Genomic DNA, 22550 nt, shown 5'->3' with positions numbered 1-22550 from the left:
CCCTAAGCCTTCTATAGCAATGGAAGCACATTGTTTATCTTCACAACAGGAGTAAAGCCTACCTGGCTGGCATGAAAATTATCCACCGGAAAAGCATCCTCCATTTGCTATTTAAGTGCATAGATTACATGTATTTTAACCCGCTGCCTGTTTTGAGACAGGTGCATGATAAGTGTCCATTCTAAATCAAAATAAATTTCACACATACAGAATTTTGTATATGTAAAGACCAGATTAAAATCAACAATAGGTGACAATATTAGCCTATTAAACTATCACTTGTGAATGATGCCCAGCATAAGAAACAATGCCGTTCGAATCATAGTCGCACACCTCATGTAGCCTAGCCCATAGACCTATATGTTTTGATAAGGTTTGTATCACAACTAAAGTGAACAAATAACTTCTTAAAATGAAGCACATTAATCTGCTTTTCAAGGTGTTTAGAGCTTAACTGGCACACTTAAGCAGCATGTGAGATTCAAGTTTGGGTTAGAATTTACCATAAAAACGCACCGTTATAATAAAAGCATTACATGTATAATCACCTTTGCGGTCACCTTTGATAATGGTGTTTTCGGGTAATGGAACATTCACGCTTATAGCCTACTGCCATGTACACACTGCTCTGCTTATAATGTGAAGAAATAGCCTCAGTTTATCAACAATTTAAGCTAAATGTTCTGATTTGTTGCGTCAGCCACATTGCATAAAAAAGCTTTTTTTGATGCTAGTGGGGTTGTATTAATTTGGGATCTATAGTGTCCCACAACTGTCCCAGACTATGTTTGGAATATTTATTTATCGTACAGAACAGGTCAACTTCTGTATTATGGGGGTTAGTAGATTGACATAGGCTAGTGCTTTTGCTGTTCTTTTAGGCCTACTCATCTTGTTGGCTGACGAAAAGTAACATTTGGACAGTCTTCCATTTGCATCTCGGAATTGCATAAGGATGCGCGCAGTTGCGTCCCCGATGTGTCCCTTCACTTGTAGCCTGTGAGAAAGATCCGATCACCCGATGGAGAGCCATCTGAGTGAGAGGTGCTTAGGAGTGTATAGTGCTCAGTGAGAGGGGCACAACGCAGCACTCCAGGCCAAGGGCACAACGGCCAGTGGCTGCAAAAGGCATGGATTTTTTAGGGGGCATTACAGCCACAGAGGGGATGCCGCCGTGAAATTCGAGGCATTATCAAGCGCTTGTCAAATTGAATGAGAGACTAATGAAGTGTGTACAGCCTGCGCAAAAAACATAAAAATCAAAACATAAAGCTAGTGCTTAATTTGAACAGGATCCGGCACTGCTCAGATTGGACTCTGTTTGTTCCGACACTTATTTCCCCGATCCGGTACCTCTCGCGGCATGATTTATTAATTGTTTCACTGTTTGCACTGTAGACATTCTAATAAAAGCGATCAGGGTTAAAATCACTTCCCCTGCCCCCCAGAAAGACCATCAAGTAAATGCAGGGTGATCCTTTTGTGTAAGCATTCCATCCTGCCACATTGATCCCAGACTTGCGCTATTATTTGTACATAGAGGTTATGGGGAGGGCCAGTGTTGGAAGTAACTGATCCTGACACAGGTCATGGTAGTGGTGATCAGCTGGTGAAGAGGTCCCTACGTAAATCACGTCACGTTGTCTAGGCCAGTCGTCTCCCTACTGAATTTGAAATGTGGGAAAGCCAATTTTTTTTTTTTAATTGATAAGAAAAGGCAATCAAGGTTGATGACATTTTCCAAGTCCGAAAATCCAGAGAACGAGCCTGAGATCGGTCAGTGCGGAGGAGAGGCATGAGAGGCAAACTGTTCCTGATGGCAATGCCTCTTAGCTTGCAGTGCTGCTAATCCCACCAGTTCAGCATCACCACCAGCACCCCCACTGTAGGCCTACTAGCGAGTCAGACTCCGCATGAGAGGGAGATGGGGAGCTGGAAGGAAGGGGGTGGTGCATCCACCGACAGAGTGCTCAGAGCATGTGTAATTTGCTGTTCAACAACAAGCAAACGCATAACCCCTGGCTTGTCATGCAGAATTCAAAGTTGGGCTGTACAACACCCAACCAAGGCGCATTTGGTGGCAGGAAGCCTTGTAGACAAGGCTAGAGGAAATCAAGTTTATAGTTAACAGTCAAAAAAAAAAAAAGAAGACTACAGCCATCCTTCAGAACAGCCTTGGGAGGTTGGAACCTACTACGATACCCCATTCCAAGGCACTTAAATATTAGGTCTTGCTAATTCACCCTCAATGGAACACACACACAATCCATGTCTCAAGACTTAGAAATGATTCTTTAACCGGTCTCCTCCCCTTCATCAACACTGATTGAAGTGGATTTAACAAGTGACATCAATAAGAGATCACATCTTTCACCTGGTCATTGTCATGGAAAGTTCCTAATGTTTTGTAAAGTCAATGAATATAGACTATGCTTGTGGTAGTATCGAGAGCCATAGATGGACTCACTTTTTCAGGTGCATAACTACAGTGGGGAGGAGGGTCAGCTTTTTTAAGGCTGGCTTCTTCTGAGCATTCAGTGTTCTGTCCTCCTGTAAATCACACAGTTAGAATGGTACACCCGCATCTGCATTGAAGAGCTGACAGAACACATACACAGTTTGGGGCCTGAACATCACCTCTGCAGCCTCTGTCATCTTGGTGATCATGGCACTGACCACATCATCAGCATCACTTATGAACGTTCCCCCGTCGCGGTTCCGTCGTCGCTTCCCACTCTGGGCCTTCTTACGAGCCAGCATCACGTCAAAGTCTGACATGAAGCTGGTGCTGAATAGAGACAGTCAGCCAGTTAGCCATGCCTCCACTATAGAATTAAAGTATAGTGGCAAGAGGAAATCGATTGATTGAAAATATTGACAAAGACTTCATGAGATACTCACTCTTGGACACCACCCCTGTCCACGCCCTCGTCAGAGTCCGAGTCGTCTTCCATTGCTTTCTTTGCTGAGGCCTGTGATTGGTTCTTATCCCCCTCCAGATCCTCCTGATTGAAACCCTATTGGTGCAGAAACAACATCAGTCGTTTTGATCGGGAATCAAAGATGAGGTATAGTTTCGGTGCCTGGACAATTCCCAAAAGTCCCTAAACATTTGGGGGCAGTTTCCCCAGACAGATTAAGTCTAATCCTGGACTAAAAGCCATTTCAATGGAGATTCTCCATTAAGAATGCTTTTTAGTCCAGGACAAGCTTAATCTGTGATTGGGACCCTTGATGTTCACAGATCTGAAAGGACTGGATATGGTCAAAAAAAACAATTTCACAGTATTTCTCTCATTTTTGACTGTATTTTATGTTCCTGAATAATACAAGTTATAGGATAAATATGCTTTATGGCTAGCTCTCACTTGTCCAGTACTTTAAGATCTGTAAAAAAGTGCAGGGGTAGGATTGCTAGCGGGACCAATGGAAACAGAACACTAGGAGAGGAGGCAGAACAGCAAGACAACATACTGCTTGACATCTGACCCGCAAGTGGCTACCCTCTGTTGTGCATACGGTCCAGTACATCTACACCAGGCGGTGTCAGAGAAAGGTCCTAAAAATGTACAAACTTTAGCCACCCAAGTCATAGACTGTTCCTCTGTGCCACCGCAGGGCATGCGGTAACGATGCTAGAACAAACAGGACCCTGAATAGCTTCTACACCCAAGCCATGAGACTGCTAAATAGTTTGTTAAATAGTTAACCAAATAGCTACCACAAAGTCTAAGTGTAATTTTATTTTTTAGAAATAAACAAAAAATAAATGTTAAAGCTGAAATGCCTTGAGTCACTAAGTATTCAACCGCTTTGTTATGGCAAGTCTACATACGTTCAGGAGTAAGAATTTGCTTAACAAGTCACAGAAGTTGCATAGACTTATTCTGTGTGCAATAACAGTGGTTAACAATTTATGAGTACCCAATAAACAAATAATTGTAAATTCCCTCAGTCGAGTAGTGAATTCCAAGCAAAGACCATGGAGGTTTTACAATGTCTCGCAAAGAAGAAGTGCATCTATTGGTAGATGTGGAGGAAAAAAAGCAGACACTGAATATCCCTTTCAGTATGATGAAGTTATTAATTACGCTTTGGATGGTGTATCAATACACCCAGTCACTACAAAGATACAGGCATCCTTCCTAACTCATTTGCCGGTGAGAAAGAAAAAGGCTTAGTGATTTCACCATGAGACCAAAGGCTACAAAAGGTACATAGCTTAATGGCTGTGATAGGAGAAAACTGAGGATGGATAAACATTGCAATTGCTCGACAATACTAACCTAAATGACAGAGTGAAAATGAAGTCTGTAGAGAATACAAATATTCCAAAACTTGTTTGCAATAAGGAACTATAAAGTGATACTGCAAAAAAAAAGGCAAAGGACAATTTTTTGTCTTGTCCTGATTACAAAACATGTTTGGGGCAAGTCTAACAACATCACTGGTACACCAAGTTATCATTACTCACTGTGTATTTATAATGGTGTGTTATTACGTTTAGATTATTTCTCTATTTTCTTTCTCTGCATTGTTGGGAAGGGCCCGTGAGTAAGCATTTAACTTTTGTTTACGAAGCATGTGTCGAATAAAATTGTGCAACAGGGTCCTGGACTTCCTGATGAACCGCCCCCAGGTGGAGAAGGTAGTAAACACCTCCACTTTGCTGATGCTCAACACAGGGGCCCCACAAGGGTGTGTGCTCAGCGCCCTTCTGTACCCCCTGTTCACACACACACACACGACTGCATGGCCACGCACGCCTCCAACTCAAATTATCAAGTTTGCAGACGACACAACAGTAGTAGGACTGATTACCAACAATGAGACAGCCTACAGGGTTGAGGTGAGGGCTCTGGGAGAGTGGTGCTAGGAAAATAACCTCTCACAACAAAACAAAAGGAGCTGATCGTGGACTTCAGGAAACAGCAGAGGGGAGCACGCACCTATCCACATCGACGGGACCGCAGTAGAGAAGGTGGAAAGCTTCAAGTTCCTCGGCGTATACATCACTTACGATCTGAAATGGTCCACCCACACATACAGTGTGGTGAAGACACCGCAATAGCACCTCTTCAACCTCAGGAGGCTGAAGACATGTGGCTTGGCCCCTAAAGCCCTCACAAACTTTTACAGATGCACAATTGAGAGCATCCAGTCCAGATAGGTGCGTGCTCCCCTCTGCTGGGTATCACCACCTGGTACAGGACCTGCACCGCCCGCAACGCATCACCAGGGGCAAACTACCTGCCCTCCAGTACACCTACAGCACCTTCACAGGAAGGCCAAAAAGATCATTAAGTACATCAACCATCCGAACCACGGCCTGTGGACACCGCTATAATCCAGAAGTCGAGGTCAGTACAGGTGCATCAAAGCTGGGACTGAGAGACTGAAAACTACATTAAGGCCATCAAGGCTGTTTATTTATTTATACCCCATTTTCTACCCAATTTCGTGATATCCAAATTGGTAGTTACAGTTTTGTCCCATCGCTGAAACTCCCGTACGGACTCGGGAGGCGAAAATAGTAAAAATAAAGAAAAACCATGGAATGAGTATGTGTCCAAACTTTTGAAATTTGATTTGTAAAGTTAGTAAAACTCACCGTAAACTCTTCCTCCTCTTCATCACCTGAGTCACCAAAAATGTCTGCAATCATTTTCCTATATGAGAGAGAGCATAGGAACCCTACAAATCAGAACCAACCATACAGTCTAGAATACTTACGCACCCTTTCAGTACATATGTATCACATGTACTGCAGACAATGCGATACTTTTGGGTAAGCTGTCATTAATAGGACTGGGATCGGAAGCCTGTCGTTGGTTTCATGACTATCTAAAGGATAGAAGTCAAGCTGTTTCTATAGAAACAGGACATGTTTGTCCTCTACAAATAGAAGACAAATTGTGCAAGCTACTTTTATGTCTGTATTAGATTATGTGGATATCATCTACATGCATGCTACGGCATCCACACTTAAATCGCTGGATGCTACTTATCACTGCGCACTTAGGTTTATTACGGGTGCTAGCTACAGAACTCACCACTGTGATTTATATCAAAATGTGGGTTGGACGTCGCTGTCCATGAGACGAGAACAACATGCTCTCGTGTGTCTATAAAGCAATTCTGAATAAACTACCGTATCATCACTCATCAACATTATAACTATCATTCATAAAACCAGGTCTCAAGCAAGGATTTACAAGTGACGCCCCTGCGATCTCCACAGAGTTGGGTATGGCTGCCTTTTCCTGTTATGCTCCTTGCTTATGGAATAGCCTGCAGACTAAACTTAAACTTGAGACTTGTCCCCCTTGCCCATTTTAAACAATTATTGGAGGATTTTTATTTTTGTATTGCTTGCAACTGATTCAGGTAATGCAAGTTCTTGTGCTATTAGCGGAATAACCTGTGTGTAACAATCTGCTACTGTATTTTTTTTTTAATGTTATCTGTGATCGCTTTGTTTGTCTTGTGTAATTTCTTAATCATTGTACCAAAACTGTATGTGTAAACATGTATACGCAGGGCTCAGCTGTAAAAGAGACCTTGGTCTCAGTCTGTGTTCCTTGTTTCAAATAAAGGTATAACAATAATAACCACCTCATACACCAGCACAGCGACTCGGTACTGGTACTTCCCTGTTATTTTTACTCATTGTTATTTGTTACTCACTGTGTATTTATTCCTTGTGTCACTATTTTAATAGAGTTTTTTGTAATCTGTCTTTAACTCTACATTGTTTGAAAATGACCCGTGAGTAAGCATTTCACCTGTTGTTTATGAAGCATGTGAAAAATCCAAAATCCAATACAATTTTATTTATGTCAAGTTACAGAATAAAAATAACAATAATACCTTGTACAGTGCTATCATTACAGAAAGAATGACAAAGTTAGTAAAAAGCAAACGGCAAATTCTCATTTATATAAGGAAATTCAAAACTCAAACGAAGTGTGAGTGTAGGGATCGGAATACTTACTCTTCCTCGTCACCTGATTCGCTGTCGCTACCAAACAGTGTTTTCTCATCCTTCCCTCCTGTCGCCTTCTGTCCATCATCCTCGTCTTCGCTTTCTGAGCCCAGTTCCCGCAGTTTGGCCATGGTTTTGTCGGGCGCTTCTGAGCCTGCGTTACTGTCAGAGTTCTCGTCGTCAGACACGGTGCGGCTCTTCTTCGACGCTGAGGAAGAGGAGTCACCATCATTATGATCATAGAGCCCCACGGCTCTGACCACAACTATTTATCTAGGAAGTCCGATTGAGGTCAGAAGACCTCTTTTACAAGTGAGACCTGGCCAACAGAGCAGCTCAATAAAAAAATACATAGACCTAACACACCACAGTGTACACTATGGAGTAATTTAAGATGCAGCCTTAATCTCCACACATTCGCTAACCATCATAGACTTCAAGATATGGTGAGTATCTTAAATGGCACCCTATTCCCCATACAGTACATTACTTTTGACCAGAGCCACCCAATTGCACTGGTCCAGCTGCCGGTCTTTCATTTTACCTGGTTCGTCAGCCTTTTCCTCCTCATCTTCACTGTCTGACAGGATGGCTTTCTTCCTCTTCACTGTAACAGCACATACACATTCAACAAAATCACATTAAGAAACCAACAGATGGAGTTAGAGACCTGATAGATACAGTGCAGGGATGTGCATCTTTCATTGAGAAAAGTAACAATACATTTTGAAACAATTTGGTGCGATTCATTTTGATTCAATGCCCTAACATTTCTTGCATAAACACATTAATTGTCCATTCTAAATTAAAATATGCTGCTGATAGAGTACATGAATGAGTTGGACCTCTGAGCTGGATCTGTCCAAGCTGACGCCTGCCTGTGTCTGTCTGAGCTGAATTTGTGTGGTCTAACTTCACTATCATTTTGGGTTCCAAAAGTCCTCACAAGGATAGTAAAACAAGGGGGATTTAAAAAAAAAATGTATATATATTTAAAACGAGACATTTCGCCAGTCCCCAAAATAAAACATGTTTGTTCGATTTGGACTTCAGTAAGGCTTTTCTCGGCTGTTCGGGCACAAACAAAAAATTTGAGGCAAGCCAGAATTGATAGCCGAAGTCTATGCCCCTTCGTCGGTGATTGGTCAACAGTACAGATTATTCAATAAAGTCTGTTGTCTTTCAACAAGAGGACTTGTTTTCATGCACATTTTTTAATTGAGAAATACTGCAAACATCTTAGATGTAAAATTGCACAACTAAGATCTCCTCTGCTAAAACAAAGTATGACATTTCTTGAGTCATCTTAGATTCATTCTGACTATTTTGAGGAAGTGTATGTATACTGGCTATGGCATCAAAAAATTGACACAGTACTATATTTCTTACAGTTTTTCAAACGAAGGACTTTTAAGGTAGTATGCGAGCACACTCGTTTGGTTCGCCTGGCATGCTAACGCCTTTAGGTTTAGGGATACAAATAGGGTTATTTTTTACGGTTAGGGGTTAAGGAAAATAGGATTTTGAATGGGAATAAATGTTTGGTCCCCAATGGGCAGTAAAACCAAGGCGTGTCTGTGACAAGTATGTGTCTATGGTGTATGCAGACACCTGAGCTGAGATATACGGGAGACTGGGCATCTACCACCCCGCAATCTAGCCAAGACAATATTTAAGGGCCTTTGAACAGGATATGGTAATAGGTGCCAGGGGCACCAGCTTGAGTGTGTCATAATCTGCAACACTGCTGGGTTTTTCACACTCAACAATACTTCATGCTGAGCACTTGTTGGCTGCTTTTCCTTCACTCTGCGGACTAACTCATCACAAACCATCTCAATTTGGTTGAGATCGGGTGATTGTAAAGGCCAGGCCATCTGATGCAGCACTCCATCACTCTCCTTGGCCAAATAGCCCTTACACAGCCTGGAGGTGTGTTTTGGGTCATTGTCCTGGTGAAAAACAAATGATAGTGGGACTAAGCACAAACCAGATGGGATGGTGTATCACTACAGAATGCTGTGGTAGCCATGCTGGTTAAGTGTGCCTTGAATTCTAAATAAATCACTGACAGTGTCACCTGCAAAGCACCCCCACACCACCACCTCCATGCTTCACGGTGAGAACCACACAAGCGGAGATCATCCGTTCACCTACTCTGCATCTCACAAAGACACAGCGGTTGAAACCAACTCATCAGATCAAGGACACAGTTGATGTTGAGATGTGTCTCTTACTTGAACTCTGTGAAGCATTGATTTGGGCCGCAATCTGAGGTGCAGTTACCTCTAATGAACTTATCCTCTGCAGCAGAGATAACGCTGGGTCTTCCATTCCTGTGGCTGTTCCCATGAGAGCCAGTTTCATCATAGCACTTGATGGTTTTAGCAACTGCACCTGATGAAACTTTCAAAGTTCTTGAAATGTTCCGGATTGACTGACCTTTGTGTCTTAAAGTAATGATAGACTGTCATTTCTGTTTGCTTATTTGAGCTGTTCTTGCCATAATATGGACTTGGTCTTTTACCAAATTGGGCCATATTCTGTATACCAACCCTACCTTGACACAACTGAATGGCTCAAACACATTAAGGAAAGAAATTCCACAAATGAACTTTAACAAGGCACGCTTTTTAATTGAAATGCATTCCAGGTGACTATATCATGAAACTGGTTGAGAGAATGCCAAGAGTGTGCAAACGGAGGCTACTTTGAAGAATCTCAAATATATGTTGAGTTGTTTAACACTTTTTTGGTTACTAAATGATTCCATATGTTATTTCATATTTTTAATGTCTTCACTATTATCCTACAATGTAGAAAATATATTTTAAAAAACAACCCTGGAATGAGTTTTGACAGGTACTGTATGTGTTCGTGAGAGTCACTTTTCCAAAAAGGGGCCCGTGTGTGTTTGGACGCTACAGACAGAAGTTGGCATGTAGGCTGAACCGACTTCAGATGAGTCCCAAGACACTTGTGGGGTTGTGATAGAAAAATTATGTATTCACCTTATTTGTTGGATATGTAAAAATTATTTTCTTAACAAACAGTAAGGCATTTCTGTCCTGCTAATACTGTGCTTTATGGTCTCCACTTCAGCACCCTGCAGCTAGTCTGGGTGTTGAGGACAGGGGTTTTACTGGAGATAGCTTCAAGCTGACTACTGATGTTGGTGATAAAAACGTAAACGCTGGCATTCCATAGGACAAGATGTGGTGTGTGTGTGACCCGAGATAGCCTGGAATAGTTTAGAACAATGCCTCATTGTCTCATCTTCCTGGCACCTGGGAAACTAATCCGGGTTGGGTAAAACACCATCCTGTGTAGATAACCAAGGTGGCTTATGGGAAATAGAACCATTGTGACTAAGCATTTTTAGGTCCTATATAATATCTGTTTTTTTATTTCCAGTTAGGCTCTCAGCCTAACAGTCAGAACAAGACTGTTGGGCTGACTGTTTCATTATTACAATAATGAATCGATATTAAATAAAGATGATTGTTTGAAGAAATGACCAAGTCTCTCTCAGTACTGAATTTCTACGACAGGGGTGAAAATGGACAACATCATCGTGTGCGTCTGTCTCTTCTTTCCATAGACTAATGCGAATTAGATTTCCGTGGTCGAAATGTTGAAACATGATTTTCCATATGCGCGTTTTAATCAAATCAACTATATTCACTGAGCTTGTTTGATGCTTTAAGTACCCGGTTTGATGAAATATTTAAGACACAAATGACTAGAGGGAGTCCGACCAGCAATTGATTTAGACTTACTGTCCTATTTAAAAAAATAAGTTATAAATAAAAAAGACGGCAAGTGACTGACTAGCACCCATTGTCTCTCTCCATGCTGCAGCAACCACCAAAGAACATCAAAGTGTTTATCACGCTGACCGTGTTGCTAAAGCTGCAACATAATTACAACAAATTGACTGAAAAGTTGTTACCGAAATCCTTAATTTGTTTAGGAAAAACATTCCCTAGTCCCTCAACCCTTGCCCTCTTTACTTGACACATATATGCATCACGTGCACGTGACCGAATAACTATTCGCAGTGGACTAGTATTACTAGAGATTTTTGGTTATTTAATTACTACTCCAGAATGGCCGTTATTCCAGAGGACAAAAGAGAACAGGGTTCCAGAGGACAATTCGAACAGGGTTCGATTTTTCCAACCTGCCCCCTGTAATTATTTATATTTTTTCAATCAATTGACAGTTATGACGGAAGCCTGGAAGTTTTTATTCTAGGCATTAAGATAGTATTTCAACATGTCCAGGTGATAGGGCAACAATGATAATGCAAGCTTGGTGTCACCATAATATTTGAATTGAGGAAGTGTGATCATAATCAATAGCATATTTTTGCGATCCGCAGTAGGTCCTAAATGCACCCCGGCCTTCAGATTTGAGCTAAGGCTATGGATGAAGTTTACTTATTTCCAACCGTTTAGGTGAGTTGTATGCTGCTTTGCGATCTATTAACAACAAGGGTTACGTTAAATAGGCAAAGTATTTTTACTGCCGCATTCGGCAATATTACATTTATATGCACAAAACAAACAAAAGCATTCACTGTGAAAGTTGATAGGCTACATGTAGGCCATTCATATATAGCTTATGCGTAGCACTTAGTTCAATTTATCGAATCAGTTATTGTTTCTTGCACAAACCGTGACAAACACTTGGCAAACTCAGACATCGCTCTCAAAACACAGGGATATCGATTTGCACGGGACTAGGAGTTAGCCCAAAAAGTTATTCTGGCTGAAATTGTTACTCTGCTGCCATGTAAAAAAAAATACTGACATGACAGTATCAGACACGACTAAAATTACAGATGGGTAATTATGTACACAAACACCACAACTTCCCACAGTAAAACTAATCCCATCCGAATAGGGCCTGACCTATAACATATAATCACATCAATAAATTGTTTATAACAAACTCTGAACACCATAACACGTGACAGCAAAATGGACGCGGATGTGACAAATAAACTTGAAAAGGGGGAATGTTGCTCAGGAGGTAAAGTCAGATGTGTGGAATAAAATGTGATTAGTTATGGAAAATATTGGAGATCAAGAAAAAGATGGTAAGGAGCAAGCGCTGCGTGCATATTGTGTGCGCCAAAGGTATAGATTACAATATCATTTCTGACAGTTTGGAACAATGTAAACACTAAATTAATTAGTGTACCAGAGAGTCCGTTTAAGTTTTTTTTATCCTTTGTTACAGCAAAGACAAAAAAAAGTCGCATTCATTGGTGAATGCAATTTCCGAAATGGAACGGTTTATTTATTGTTTAAGAAAATTATTCAAGGCTTGCTTTATTTGATTTAAAAACTAAAATGCTTGATTGCATTTCAATCATGAATGACTCGTATGCTGTGTGATGCCATTAACAAATAAATGACTGGCTGAAATCTAAACAAGTTACAGTATTAAGACTAAACCGGATTTGCTCTTAGGCCTACAGCTCCATTAAGGTTATACAAGGCTTCTATACTAAGCCTACTAATGATAAATGACATTACTTAATAATAGTAATATAAGGAGATCAAGAAAAAGGAGCGTTATTGTTGTAATAAATATTTGGAGCAGTGTAAACAAACCTAAATAATTAACAAAAAATCAGTGTAAAGCTTCCATTACAGCAAAGCAAAGATTAAAAACAGCCAAATTAGTGAAATTGTTTTCTTGACATGTCGTTGTGAGGCTTGGTGCTCACGGAATCAGTAAGCTATTAAACACTGACAGGCAACAGAAACAGGATCTGTCTTATTTCTGTAGATATATTGATGACTTCTAAAGCCAGGCACATTTAACAGTTAGGCTATTGATTATAGACCTTTTCTATAATCTGCTGCTGCCTCCATTGTTCTCAAAACCAGTATGCTGGTCAACTTTGCTATTATGCACATAGCAAGCAACATGGTCTAGGATAAGGCGCCATTTCAACAGTGCACTGATGTTTCAGAACCATGGAGAGCGACCTCTATCCACAACGAGGGAGAAAGTGCATTTGTTATAAAATAATATTTGTATTAGTTTTGCACCAATTGTTATTATCACCACATACAATTTCAGTAGCACATGTCTTCGAGTGATTGACTGACATCCCCACAGCCTCCACAATGGATTAGTCCACTAACACAGGTGTGAAATCAATCATCTTTTTTTTTTTTTGCTATATGCTTTATTGACATCTCGATTGACCAACAGCCTATTGACCAAACAACCGACTAAAGGGGTCAACCCCAACGCAGTTACATGGTTAATTCAACACTGAAAGAGAGGACACATCAGCTGTCACAACAAGAAAAGGTTTCAGAAGGTAGAAAGTAATATGCGAACCGGAGATTCATTGGTTTGGGGTTCCGACGGCCGATGAACTCAAATCTTAAAACACCCACTCCTTTAGAAATCCACTTTTTCAAGCTGAAAGACAATGGCCAGAGCTTACCCATGATGTTGCACAACAATGCAAGTCACTGTTTTAGTCAAAGTATGACATATTTGGGCTTGAAGTGACAAAACCGAACTGCCCGCTTTGTGCACATTTGTGCGTTCCAAAATCTTAGTTTAGATATTTCTAACATATGCAGCCCTAATTTTATAAGAAAAGTGAATCTCTCGTGAAGTTTAATGACTTTACTTACATACAAATATTGAATATAATGCAAAAAGTCCAGAATGGGCTTAATAGGTACCTGTTAACTGGGTTAACAGTTAGTTAACAGTCTAAAATGTGCTAAATGCTCTGCAGTTGGGCATTTGGATTGCTAGTTAACTATCGAGCTAAGTGGTTAGAACAAGAGACATACTGTCTAATATTTATTGTGCGTGCAGCAAACCGCGAGTACCATTTTTTTGTTCATGAGCTGAAATGTCTGTCCTGAAAATAGTTTAGGTCAAATGTACGGAGTCGCTGTGGGGACGACGTCCTCGATGCACTTATTGATAAAGCCAGTGACTGATGCCACCGGAAGAATCCCAGAACACGTTCCAGTCTGTGATAGCAAAACAGTCCTGTAGTTTAGCATCGGCTTCATCTGACCACTTTTTTATAGACCGAGTCACTGGTGCTTCCTGCTTTAATTTTCGCTTGTAAGCAGTAATCAGGAGGATAGAATTCTGTGTGTGTGGAGTACAGGTGATCTAGATTTGTTTTCCCCTCTGGTTGCATATTTAACATGTTGAAATAAATTAGGTAGAACTGATTCAAGTTTCCCTGCATTAAAGTCTCCGGCCACTGGAAGCGCTGCCTCTGGGTGCGCGGTTTCCTGTTTGCTTATATCCTTATACAGCTAACTGAGTGCGGTCTTTGTGCCAGCATCAGTCTGTGGTGGTAAATAAACAGCCACGAAAAGTATAGCTGAAAACTCTAGGCAAATAGTGTGGCCTGCATTTTATCACAAGATACTCTACTTCAGGAGAGCAAAATCTAGAATTCCTTAGATTTCGTGCACCAGCTGTTTACAAATATGCACAGACCACACCCCTCGTCTTACCAGAGTGTGCTGTTCCATCTTGCCAGTGCAGCATATATCCCGCTAGCTGAATATCCATGTCATCATTCAGCCAAATTCCGTGAAACATAAGATATTACAGTTTTTGATGTCCCATTGGTAGGATATTCGTGATCGCACCTCGTCTAATTTACTGTCCAATGATGTCGTGTTTGGAGTTTGCCCCATCTACAATTTGATCGATTATTAACGTATAAAAATACCTAACGTTGTATTACAAAAGTAGTTTGAAATATTTTGGCAAAGTTTATAGGCAACTTTTGAACTATTTTGTAGTGACGTTGCGTTTTTCTAAGCTGTTTTTTATGGATCAAAAGCGCTTTATAAATGGAAATTTTCGATATATATGGAATTAATCGTACAAAAGGACCAATTGTGATGTTTATGGGACATATTGAAGTGGCAACAAAAGAAGATCGTCAAAGGTAATGCATGCGTTTTGTGCAGAGTCTGCTACGCTAGCTCTTTTGTTTACTACTGGTGCAGATGGTGCATGCTATCAGATAATAGCTTCTTAAGCTTTCGCCGAAAAGCATTTTTTAAATCTGACATGTTGGCTGGATTCACAACGAGTGTAGCTTTAAATGAGTATCTTACATGTGTGATTTAATGAAAGTTCGAATTTTATAGCATTTTATTTGAATCTGGCGCTCTGCATTTCCCCTGGAAATTGGCCAGTTGAGACGCTAGCTTCGCCCTATCCTCAAGAGGTTTTAAGAGGCTCCTCTGTCCTCCACTGTCAAATGACACCAGAAACAAAATTGTAGACCTGCACCAGGCTGGGAAGACTGAATCTGCAAATCTCACCCCGTGGGGTCAAAATGATCACAAGAACACGGGGGGGACCTAGTGAATGACCTGCAGAGAGCTGGGACTAACAAAGTCTACCATCAGTAACACACTAGGCCACCAGGGACTCAAATCCTGCAGTGCCAGACGTGTCCCCCTGCTTAAGCCAGTACATGTCCAGCAGATGAAACCAAAATATAACTTATTGGTAAAAACTCAAAGAATGCTGAGTTGCATCCAAAGAACACCATACCTACTGTGAAGCATGGGGGTGGAAACATCATGCTTTGGGGCCGTTTTTCTGCAAAGGGACCAGGACGACTGATCCATGTAAAGGAAAGAATGAATGGGGCCATGTATTGTGAGATTTTGAGTGAAAACCTCCTTCCATCAGCAAGGGCATTGAAGATGAAAAGTGGCTGGGTCTTTCAGCATGACAATGATCCCAAACACACTGCCCGGGCAACGAAGGAGTGGCTTCGCAAGAAGCATTTCAAGGTCCTGGAGTGGCCTAGCCCGTCTCCAGATCTCAACCCCATAGAAAATCTTTGGAGGGAGTTGAAAGTCTGTGTTGCCCAGCAACAGCCCCAAAACATCACTGCTCTAGAGGAGATCTGCATGGAGGAAATGGGCCAAAATACCAGCAACAGTGTGTGAAAACCTTGTGAAGACTTACAGAAAACGTTTGACCTCCGTCATTGTCAACAAAGGGTAAATAAAGTATTGAGATAAACTTTTGTTATTGACCAAATACTTATTTTCCACCATAATTTGCAAATAAATTCATTAAAAATCCTACAATGTGATTTTCTGGATTTTTTTCCTCATTTTGTCTGTCATAGTTGAAGTGTACCTATGATGAAAATGACAGGCCTCTCATCTTTTTAAGTGGGAGAACTTACATAATTGGTGGCTGACTAAATACTTTTTTGCCCCACTGTAGCTTTTTGAGCAAATATAGCTTTTTGATCATGTCCGTGTGCATATCCACATATTAATGACGTCTGGAATCCAACAGGGTCGCTGGAATTATCAAAGGGTCAAAAGTCAGACAAGACAACAACAAAAGTCAGACATTATCAAAAAGTCAGAAAAGCGTCAACATCTTGTATAGGCATGGTTTTGCTGAAACTCATCTCGACAGGTAGTCTTTCTGAAATAATAATTTTTCATCTGACTTTCAGTATTGCCCGTCTTAACTGAAATGGTGCTCACATAACTTGAATTAGCTAGCTACGGTTAGCATACTAGCTAACAGCTATCAGTCAGTGCCTTATTTGTTGTTATTTCTCTGCTACACGTGGAAATAACCACAACGTTTAAACATTTGAACCGGGGAACGACGCATGTGACAAATGTAAAAAATGTGGTTAATGTTTAAACTGCCATTTATTAATCGTTAAATGATAAGAAAATTTTATGATTTATGTGACTTCACTATTCAGATATGGTCCTCCGTATGACCACTAAGGGGCAATGCAGTTCAATCTACCGCAATCCAGTTCGACCAGACGGTCGTCACTAGTTACCACAGCCACAGAGTCATAAACCCCGCCTATTTATACAACCTCTCTTAACTTCTTACCTCTTGTTAATCCAGCCTCTGTGTCAGATATCAAAAAGGCTTTACGGCTAAAGCACACCATGCGATTCTCTGAGGACAGCACCGCGTATACAAAAGCATGAAAAACATTTTTCAACCAGCCAGGTGTGCCACGAAAGTCAGAAATAACGATATAATAAATGCCTTACCTTTGAAGATCTTTTTCTGTTGGCACTCCAAAAGGTCCCAGCTACAGCACAAATGGTCCTTTTGTTTGATAAATAACTCAAGTTTAGCTGGCACGCTTCATTCAATAATCCACCGGTTTCCCTCCTTCAAAACACATACAAAATGAATCCCAAACTTTACCAATAAACTTCTCCAAACAAGTCAAACAACGTTTATAATCAAAACTCAGGTACTCTAATACATAAATAAACAATACATTAAGACGGAGAATCGTTATTGTCTTTACAGGAGATAAACAACAAAGAACGCGCTCTCATCCACGCGCATGAAAACACTACAGCCAAAATGGGAGCCACTTAGAAAAACTACAAATTCTAGTGGAAGTCCTAGGAACTGCAATCTGGCAGTTCCATTGGAAACAGTAGTAGGCCGAATTATTATTATTTTTTGATGGTTTGTCCTCAGGGTTTCGCCTGCCATATCAGTTTTGTTATACTCACAGACATTATTTTAACAGTTTTAGAAACTTTATAAAATTATATGCATATCCTAGCTTCTGGGCCCGAGTAACAGGCAGTTCACTTTGGGCACGCTTTTCATCCAGATGTCAAAATACTGCCCCCTAGCACAAAGAGGTTATTAAAGCAGCAATGTTTAACTTTTTGTGCGACACAAACAAATTTCACATAGAAATGTGAGTTATAGATCTGTAATTCTTATTGAAAGCAAGTTTAAGGAGAAGTAGATTCGTTCTGTATGCGCTATTTCTATGCTTAAGTTTCTATGCTTAAGTTTTGTTTTTGCGACTTTTACCTTTAGTTTTGTACACCAGCTTCAAAACAGCTGAAAATACAAGATTATTGGTTATTGGTTTTATTTTTATGCATTTTTACAATATAGACAATAATGACTTTGTGAACTAGTGGAAACCCTACCAGAAGGCGCTCACCTTACTACTGTGAGCGCCGTCTGGTAGGGCTTACTGCACCAATTCTCTGCTGTGTGCCTGTTCGCACTTCTCAATGTGATGGCTCGTTGCAGTGATGTGTGACAGCGTGTTCATAAACTTCCAACAATCTGGTGTTTGAGAGCTTGCACTTTGTACCTACAGAGCAATCATTATACAATTTCTACATCCAGACATTCACAGTTTGGCATCTTGTAGTCTGGCTCTACATGCCATTAAGGCAACATTGAAGCCGACATCCTCTACCATTGACATGGGCTGCATATCAACTGCAATCATCTCTGTCCCTAATCGCACTGCTGCAAGCAACAGGTTGGGTCTCACAGTGCCTCCCATCAGCATTGCACCTGACACGTGTACTGCCACTAGAACTCAATTCCACCTCAAAGTTTGCATTACACAACTTTCTCATTTAACTTTTCAAAGTATTGCCATACAGGACTTTGTTGCTCTCGCTTCACTGTCTCACTCTCTGCCATTTTCCCAACTGTGAATGACAATGACATGCAGAACGCTTTATAACTGTGGCAGTCTGGGATGGCTCAGTTGGTGCAGCATGGCACTTGCACTGCCAGGGTTGGGGGTTCGATTCCCACGGGGGACCAGTATGAAAAATGTATGCACTCACTACTGTAAGTCGCTCTTGATAAGAGCATCTGCTAAATTACTAAAATGTAAATAATTTGAAAGATGCATATCCTACTAACATTAAAGTATTGTTGTGTTAGGTATGTTTAATTTCCCCCTTTATGATGATCGGGACCTGTTAGTGGTAGTTTAGTGATTCATTTTGTAAAACGTTTTTATCTTCTGAATTTCACTTAATGTCCCACCCCTACTTGATATAGTGCTATAACTTTGAACGGTTGTAGTATGAATGTGTGTACTAATCCAGAGCATGCCGATATCTGGAGAAAGCGAATAGAAAATATATTCGAATAGGGATCAGTAGATTGATTGATTGTGTACTTATCAGGAGTAAACTGTTTTCCCCCATCCCAATACGCTGATGTAGATGGCACCTACTTGGCATTGCGTCATCATCCTCACTATCGTCCACCACCCGTTTTGCGGGACTATCCTTCTCCTGGCCACTGCCTGCAGCTGCTTTCACTGACCGAGCCTCCACCTCATCCTCACTGTCGGAATGCATTACAGCCTTCCACTTCCCTTTCTTCTCACCGCACTCCTCCTCCTTTCCATCAGACTTGATCTGCGCTTTGTGTTCAGGCACCTCAGTCTCAGAATCACTGCGTGCATTTGAGTGTCTGCTCCGTGCTGGAGACGGGGGCTGATCCTCGTTCTCAGAGTCACTCCCGGCTGCAGCCTGCTTGGTTTCTTTCTCCTCCATGTCAGAGGTGCAGCCTCTGTGTTTGATTGGGGGCCCCTCAATGTCCGAGTTGCTGCCTCTGCGTTTGGTTGGGGGGGTGCACTCTATGTCTGAGGTGCTGCGTTTGACTGGTGCCTCCTCCTCAGAGTCACTGTCCTCCCTTTTGTGGCCCTCGTTGTCTGACCCACTGGCCAAACCATTTGTCTCCATGGCCTGAGCTGCTCCCTCACCATGACTATTCTCATCCTGCATAACAAAAAGTGGAAATATAAAATGCTTTATAAGTCTAAGGTTAGGATAGATACAGGGTTCTACAGTGCCACCATTTAACTTGCATATGAGCCTAAATATTTTGCTGTGCGATCTGACATTTTAATTTAGGAGCACCAACGCGCCTAGAAAAATTAAGTATTCTAGCTTTATTGTGCTCCTAAATGTCTGTGTGCACCTCCATTTTTCCTTGTAAAAAAAGGTCTGCATAGAGCCCTGGGATATTATACATATTTTTAAAATGTTAATCAGTATGTGCAAGATGGTTGGGAAATCAAGAGGGTTTGACCACCACACTAGACTGGTGTTGAACACGTCTTGCTTAGATGACAATCCCCTTACCTCTGAGTGGCACGACTCATTCCTCGTCTCCTCTTCCGCATCTGAACCGGGAGCATTTTCGTCCTGTACAGGGGTGCCACCACCATCTACAAGACCAGGACACAACCAACACATTTTTTGGTATTCCAGAATGAATGTTTACAACTATTGGTATCATATACAATGGGCATGCCGACAATGTAAACAATAATATTGATGCAACAGTAGCTCAGACGGGGAGAGGTCTGCCCATACTAAAGCGCTGCGCTGCCTTGTTAACAAGAATATCAACTAGGCAGGCCCTCCAGGCCCTGAGTTTTGTTGATCCTGGACTTTTGCCCAGTTGTGTGGTCAGGTGCCAAAAAGAGGAACTTGGGAAAATTACAACTGGCCCAGGACACGGCAGCACGGCTGGCCCTTAAAATGTACATGCAGAGTTAACATGAATAATACACATGTCAATCACTCATGGCTCAAAGAGACTGACTTCATCATTACATATTTTTGTATAAAGAAGATAGCCATATTTAGTCAAATACCATGTCCAGTTATGGCAAGATCAGCTCAAATAAGCAAAGAGAAACAACAGTCCATCATTTCTTTAAGACAAGAAGATCAGTCAATCTGGAAAATGTCAAGAACTTTGAACGTTTCTTCAAATGCAGTCGTAAAAATCATTAAGCACTATGACAAAACAGGCTCTCACGAGGACCGCCACAGGAATGGAAGACCCAGTTACCTCTGCTGCAGAAGATAAGTTCATTAGAGTTACCAGCCTCAGAAATGGCAGCCTAAATAAATGCTTCAGAGTTCCAGTAACAGATATCTCAACAGCAACTGTCCAGAGGAGACTGTGAATCAGACCTTCACGATCAAATTGCTGCCAAGAACACCATACTAAAGGACACCAATAAGAAGAAGAGACTTGCTTGGGCCAAGAAACATGAGCAATTGACATTAGACCGGTGGAAACTTGTCATTTGGTCTGGAGTCCAAATGTGAGATTTTTGGTTCCAACTGCTGTGTCTTTGTGAGACGCGGTGTGGGTCAACAGATGATCTCCGCATGTGTATTTTCCACCGTAAATTATAGAGGGGGAGGTGCTATGGTGTGAGGGTGCTTGCTGGTGACACCGTCTGATTTATTTTGAATTCAAGGCACACTTAACCAGCATGCCTACCACAGCATTCTGCAGCAATATGCCATTCATGTGGTTTGGGCTTAGTGGGACTATCATTTGTTTTTCAACAGGACAATGACCCAATACACCTCCAGGCTGTTTAAGGGCTATTTTACCAAGAAGGAGAGTGATGGAGTTCTGCACCAGATGACCTGGCCTCCGCAATCGCCGGGCCTCAACCCAATTGAGATGGTTTGGGATGAGTCGGAACGCAGAGAGAAGGAAAAGCAGCCAACAAGTGCTCAGCATATGTGGGATGTCCTTCAAAACTGGTGGAAAAGCATTCCAGGTGAAGCTGGTTGAGAGAATGCCAAGAGTGTGCAAAGCGGTCATCAAGGCAAAGGATGGCTATTTTAAGAATCTCACATATAAATATATATTTTTGGTTGCTCTATGATTTCATATGTGTTATTTAATAGTTATGATGTCTTCACTATTATTATACAATGTAGAAAATAGTAAAAAGTTAAGAAAAACCCACCACAACACTACAAATGAAGCCACGCGTTATTGACATGCGTATTATTCATTTAAGGTACGGCCGTGCTGCCCTGTTCTGGGCCAGTTGTAATTTTCCCAAGTTCTTCTTTGTGGCAACTGACCAGTAGTCCAGAAGCGACAAAACTAGGCCTGTAAGACCTGCCTTGCGGGGAACCATAATAAATACACGAAAGAACAGACAACTCGTTGCTGGTACAGTAAACAACAAACCAATAGGACCTAGCTGGCAAGCTAGCCCCCGCCGAGGCGGAATCAAAGCAGTTTTTACCAGAGTGGTTCCCGGAGAAGAATTCGTCCTCTTCGCCATCCATTTGTCTGAAAAACACTATGGACAATCAGCTCAGTACTTAGGCTCGCCGATTAATCAATATCATCTGTGTTTATTAAATCAATGAGAACATATAAGTTCTGAAACAAGAAATCTGCAACGACAAAATAATAGGCCAACCTGCTAGGTAGTTAGCAACCACAACTTGAACGTCAAGATCTAGCTAATTAACTAATACCATCTGGTCAGAAAGCTAGCCAGCAATGATAGTGTACCATGCAGGTCAACAAATTAAAACAATAGCTAATTGATCAACATTAGTAAGTACCTGAAGAAAAACAGTCCTGCGATGTTTCAAATGGTGTCAAACGACTGGGGCCGTCATATGCGCATGCGTTTAGTTTTGGTCGCGCTTCGATATACGTAGTTCCTATGCGTCTTTACTTGCATGGCAATTCTTTGGTACTTCTGTTGTATTTTTTTATTTTTTATGTAAGCTTTGTTTAACTAGGCAAGTCAGTTAAGAACAAATTCACTATTTACAATGACGGCCTACCAGAAGGCAAAAGGCACCCTGCAGGGACGGGGGCTGGGATTAAAAAATAAAATATAGGACAAAACACAGATCACAAGACACCACAACACGACATAAAGATAGACCTAAGA

The 22550-nt window shown here is 41.3% G+C and overlaps 1 protein-coding gene across 13 annotated transcripts in view; it reads right to left on the bottom strand.

The window, feature by feature from the left end:
* Positions 1 to 22279, bottom strand: part of LOC139393152 (protein IWS1 homolog) — a 35738-nt gene extending 13459 nt beyond the window's left edge. For 3 of the 13 annotated variants that reach the window (XM_071141530.1, XM_071141528.1, XM_071141540.1), the window contains exons 1-10: positions 22213 to 22258; positions 21885 to 21931; positions 19957 to 20042; positions 19041 to 19590; positions 7530 to 7592; positions 6995 to 7193; positions 5612 to 5669; positions 2902 to 3017; positions 2638 to 2788; positions 2468 to 2550 (exon numbers count right to left, since the gene is read on the bottom strand). In XM_071141530.1, the coding sequence (XP_070997631.1) occupies positions 2468 to 2550; positions 2638 to 2788; positions 2902 to 3017; positions 5612 to 5669; positions 6995 to 7193; positions 7530 to 7592; positions 19041 to 19590; positions 19957 to 20042; positions 21885 to 21927 (1349 nt within the window). In that variant the 5' untranslated portion in view covers positions 21928 to 21931; positions 22213 to 22258. Of the gene's footprint in view, positions 1 to 2467; positions 2551 to 2614; positions 2789 to 2901; positions 3018 to 5611; positions 5670 to 6994; positions 7194 to 7529; positions 7593 to 19040; positions 19591 to 19956; positions 20043 to 21884; positions 21961 to 22212 lie in introns of those variants that run through there. The other 10 variants (XM_071141533.1, XM_071141536.1, XM_071141542.1 and 7 more) reach the window with 7 other exon arrangements.
* Between the last annotated feature and the right edge of the window lie 271 nt (positions 22280 to 22550).

Source organism: Oncorhynchus clarkii, chromosome 33, assembly GCF_045791955.1.
Source record: "Oncorhynchus clarkii lewisi isolate Uvic-CL-2024 chromosome 33, UVic_Ocla_1.0, whole genome shotgun sequence".
Taxonomy (NCBI): Eukaryota; Metazoa; Chordata; class Actinopteri; order Salmoniformes; family Salmonidae; genus Oncorhynchus; species Oncorhynchus clarkii.
This window is presented reverse-complemented; position numbering and strand designations above follow the sequence as displayed.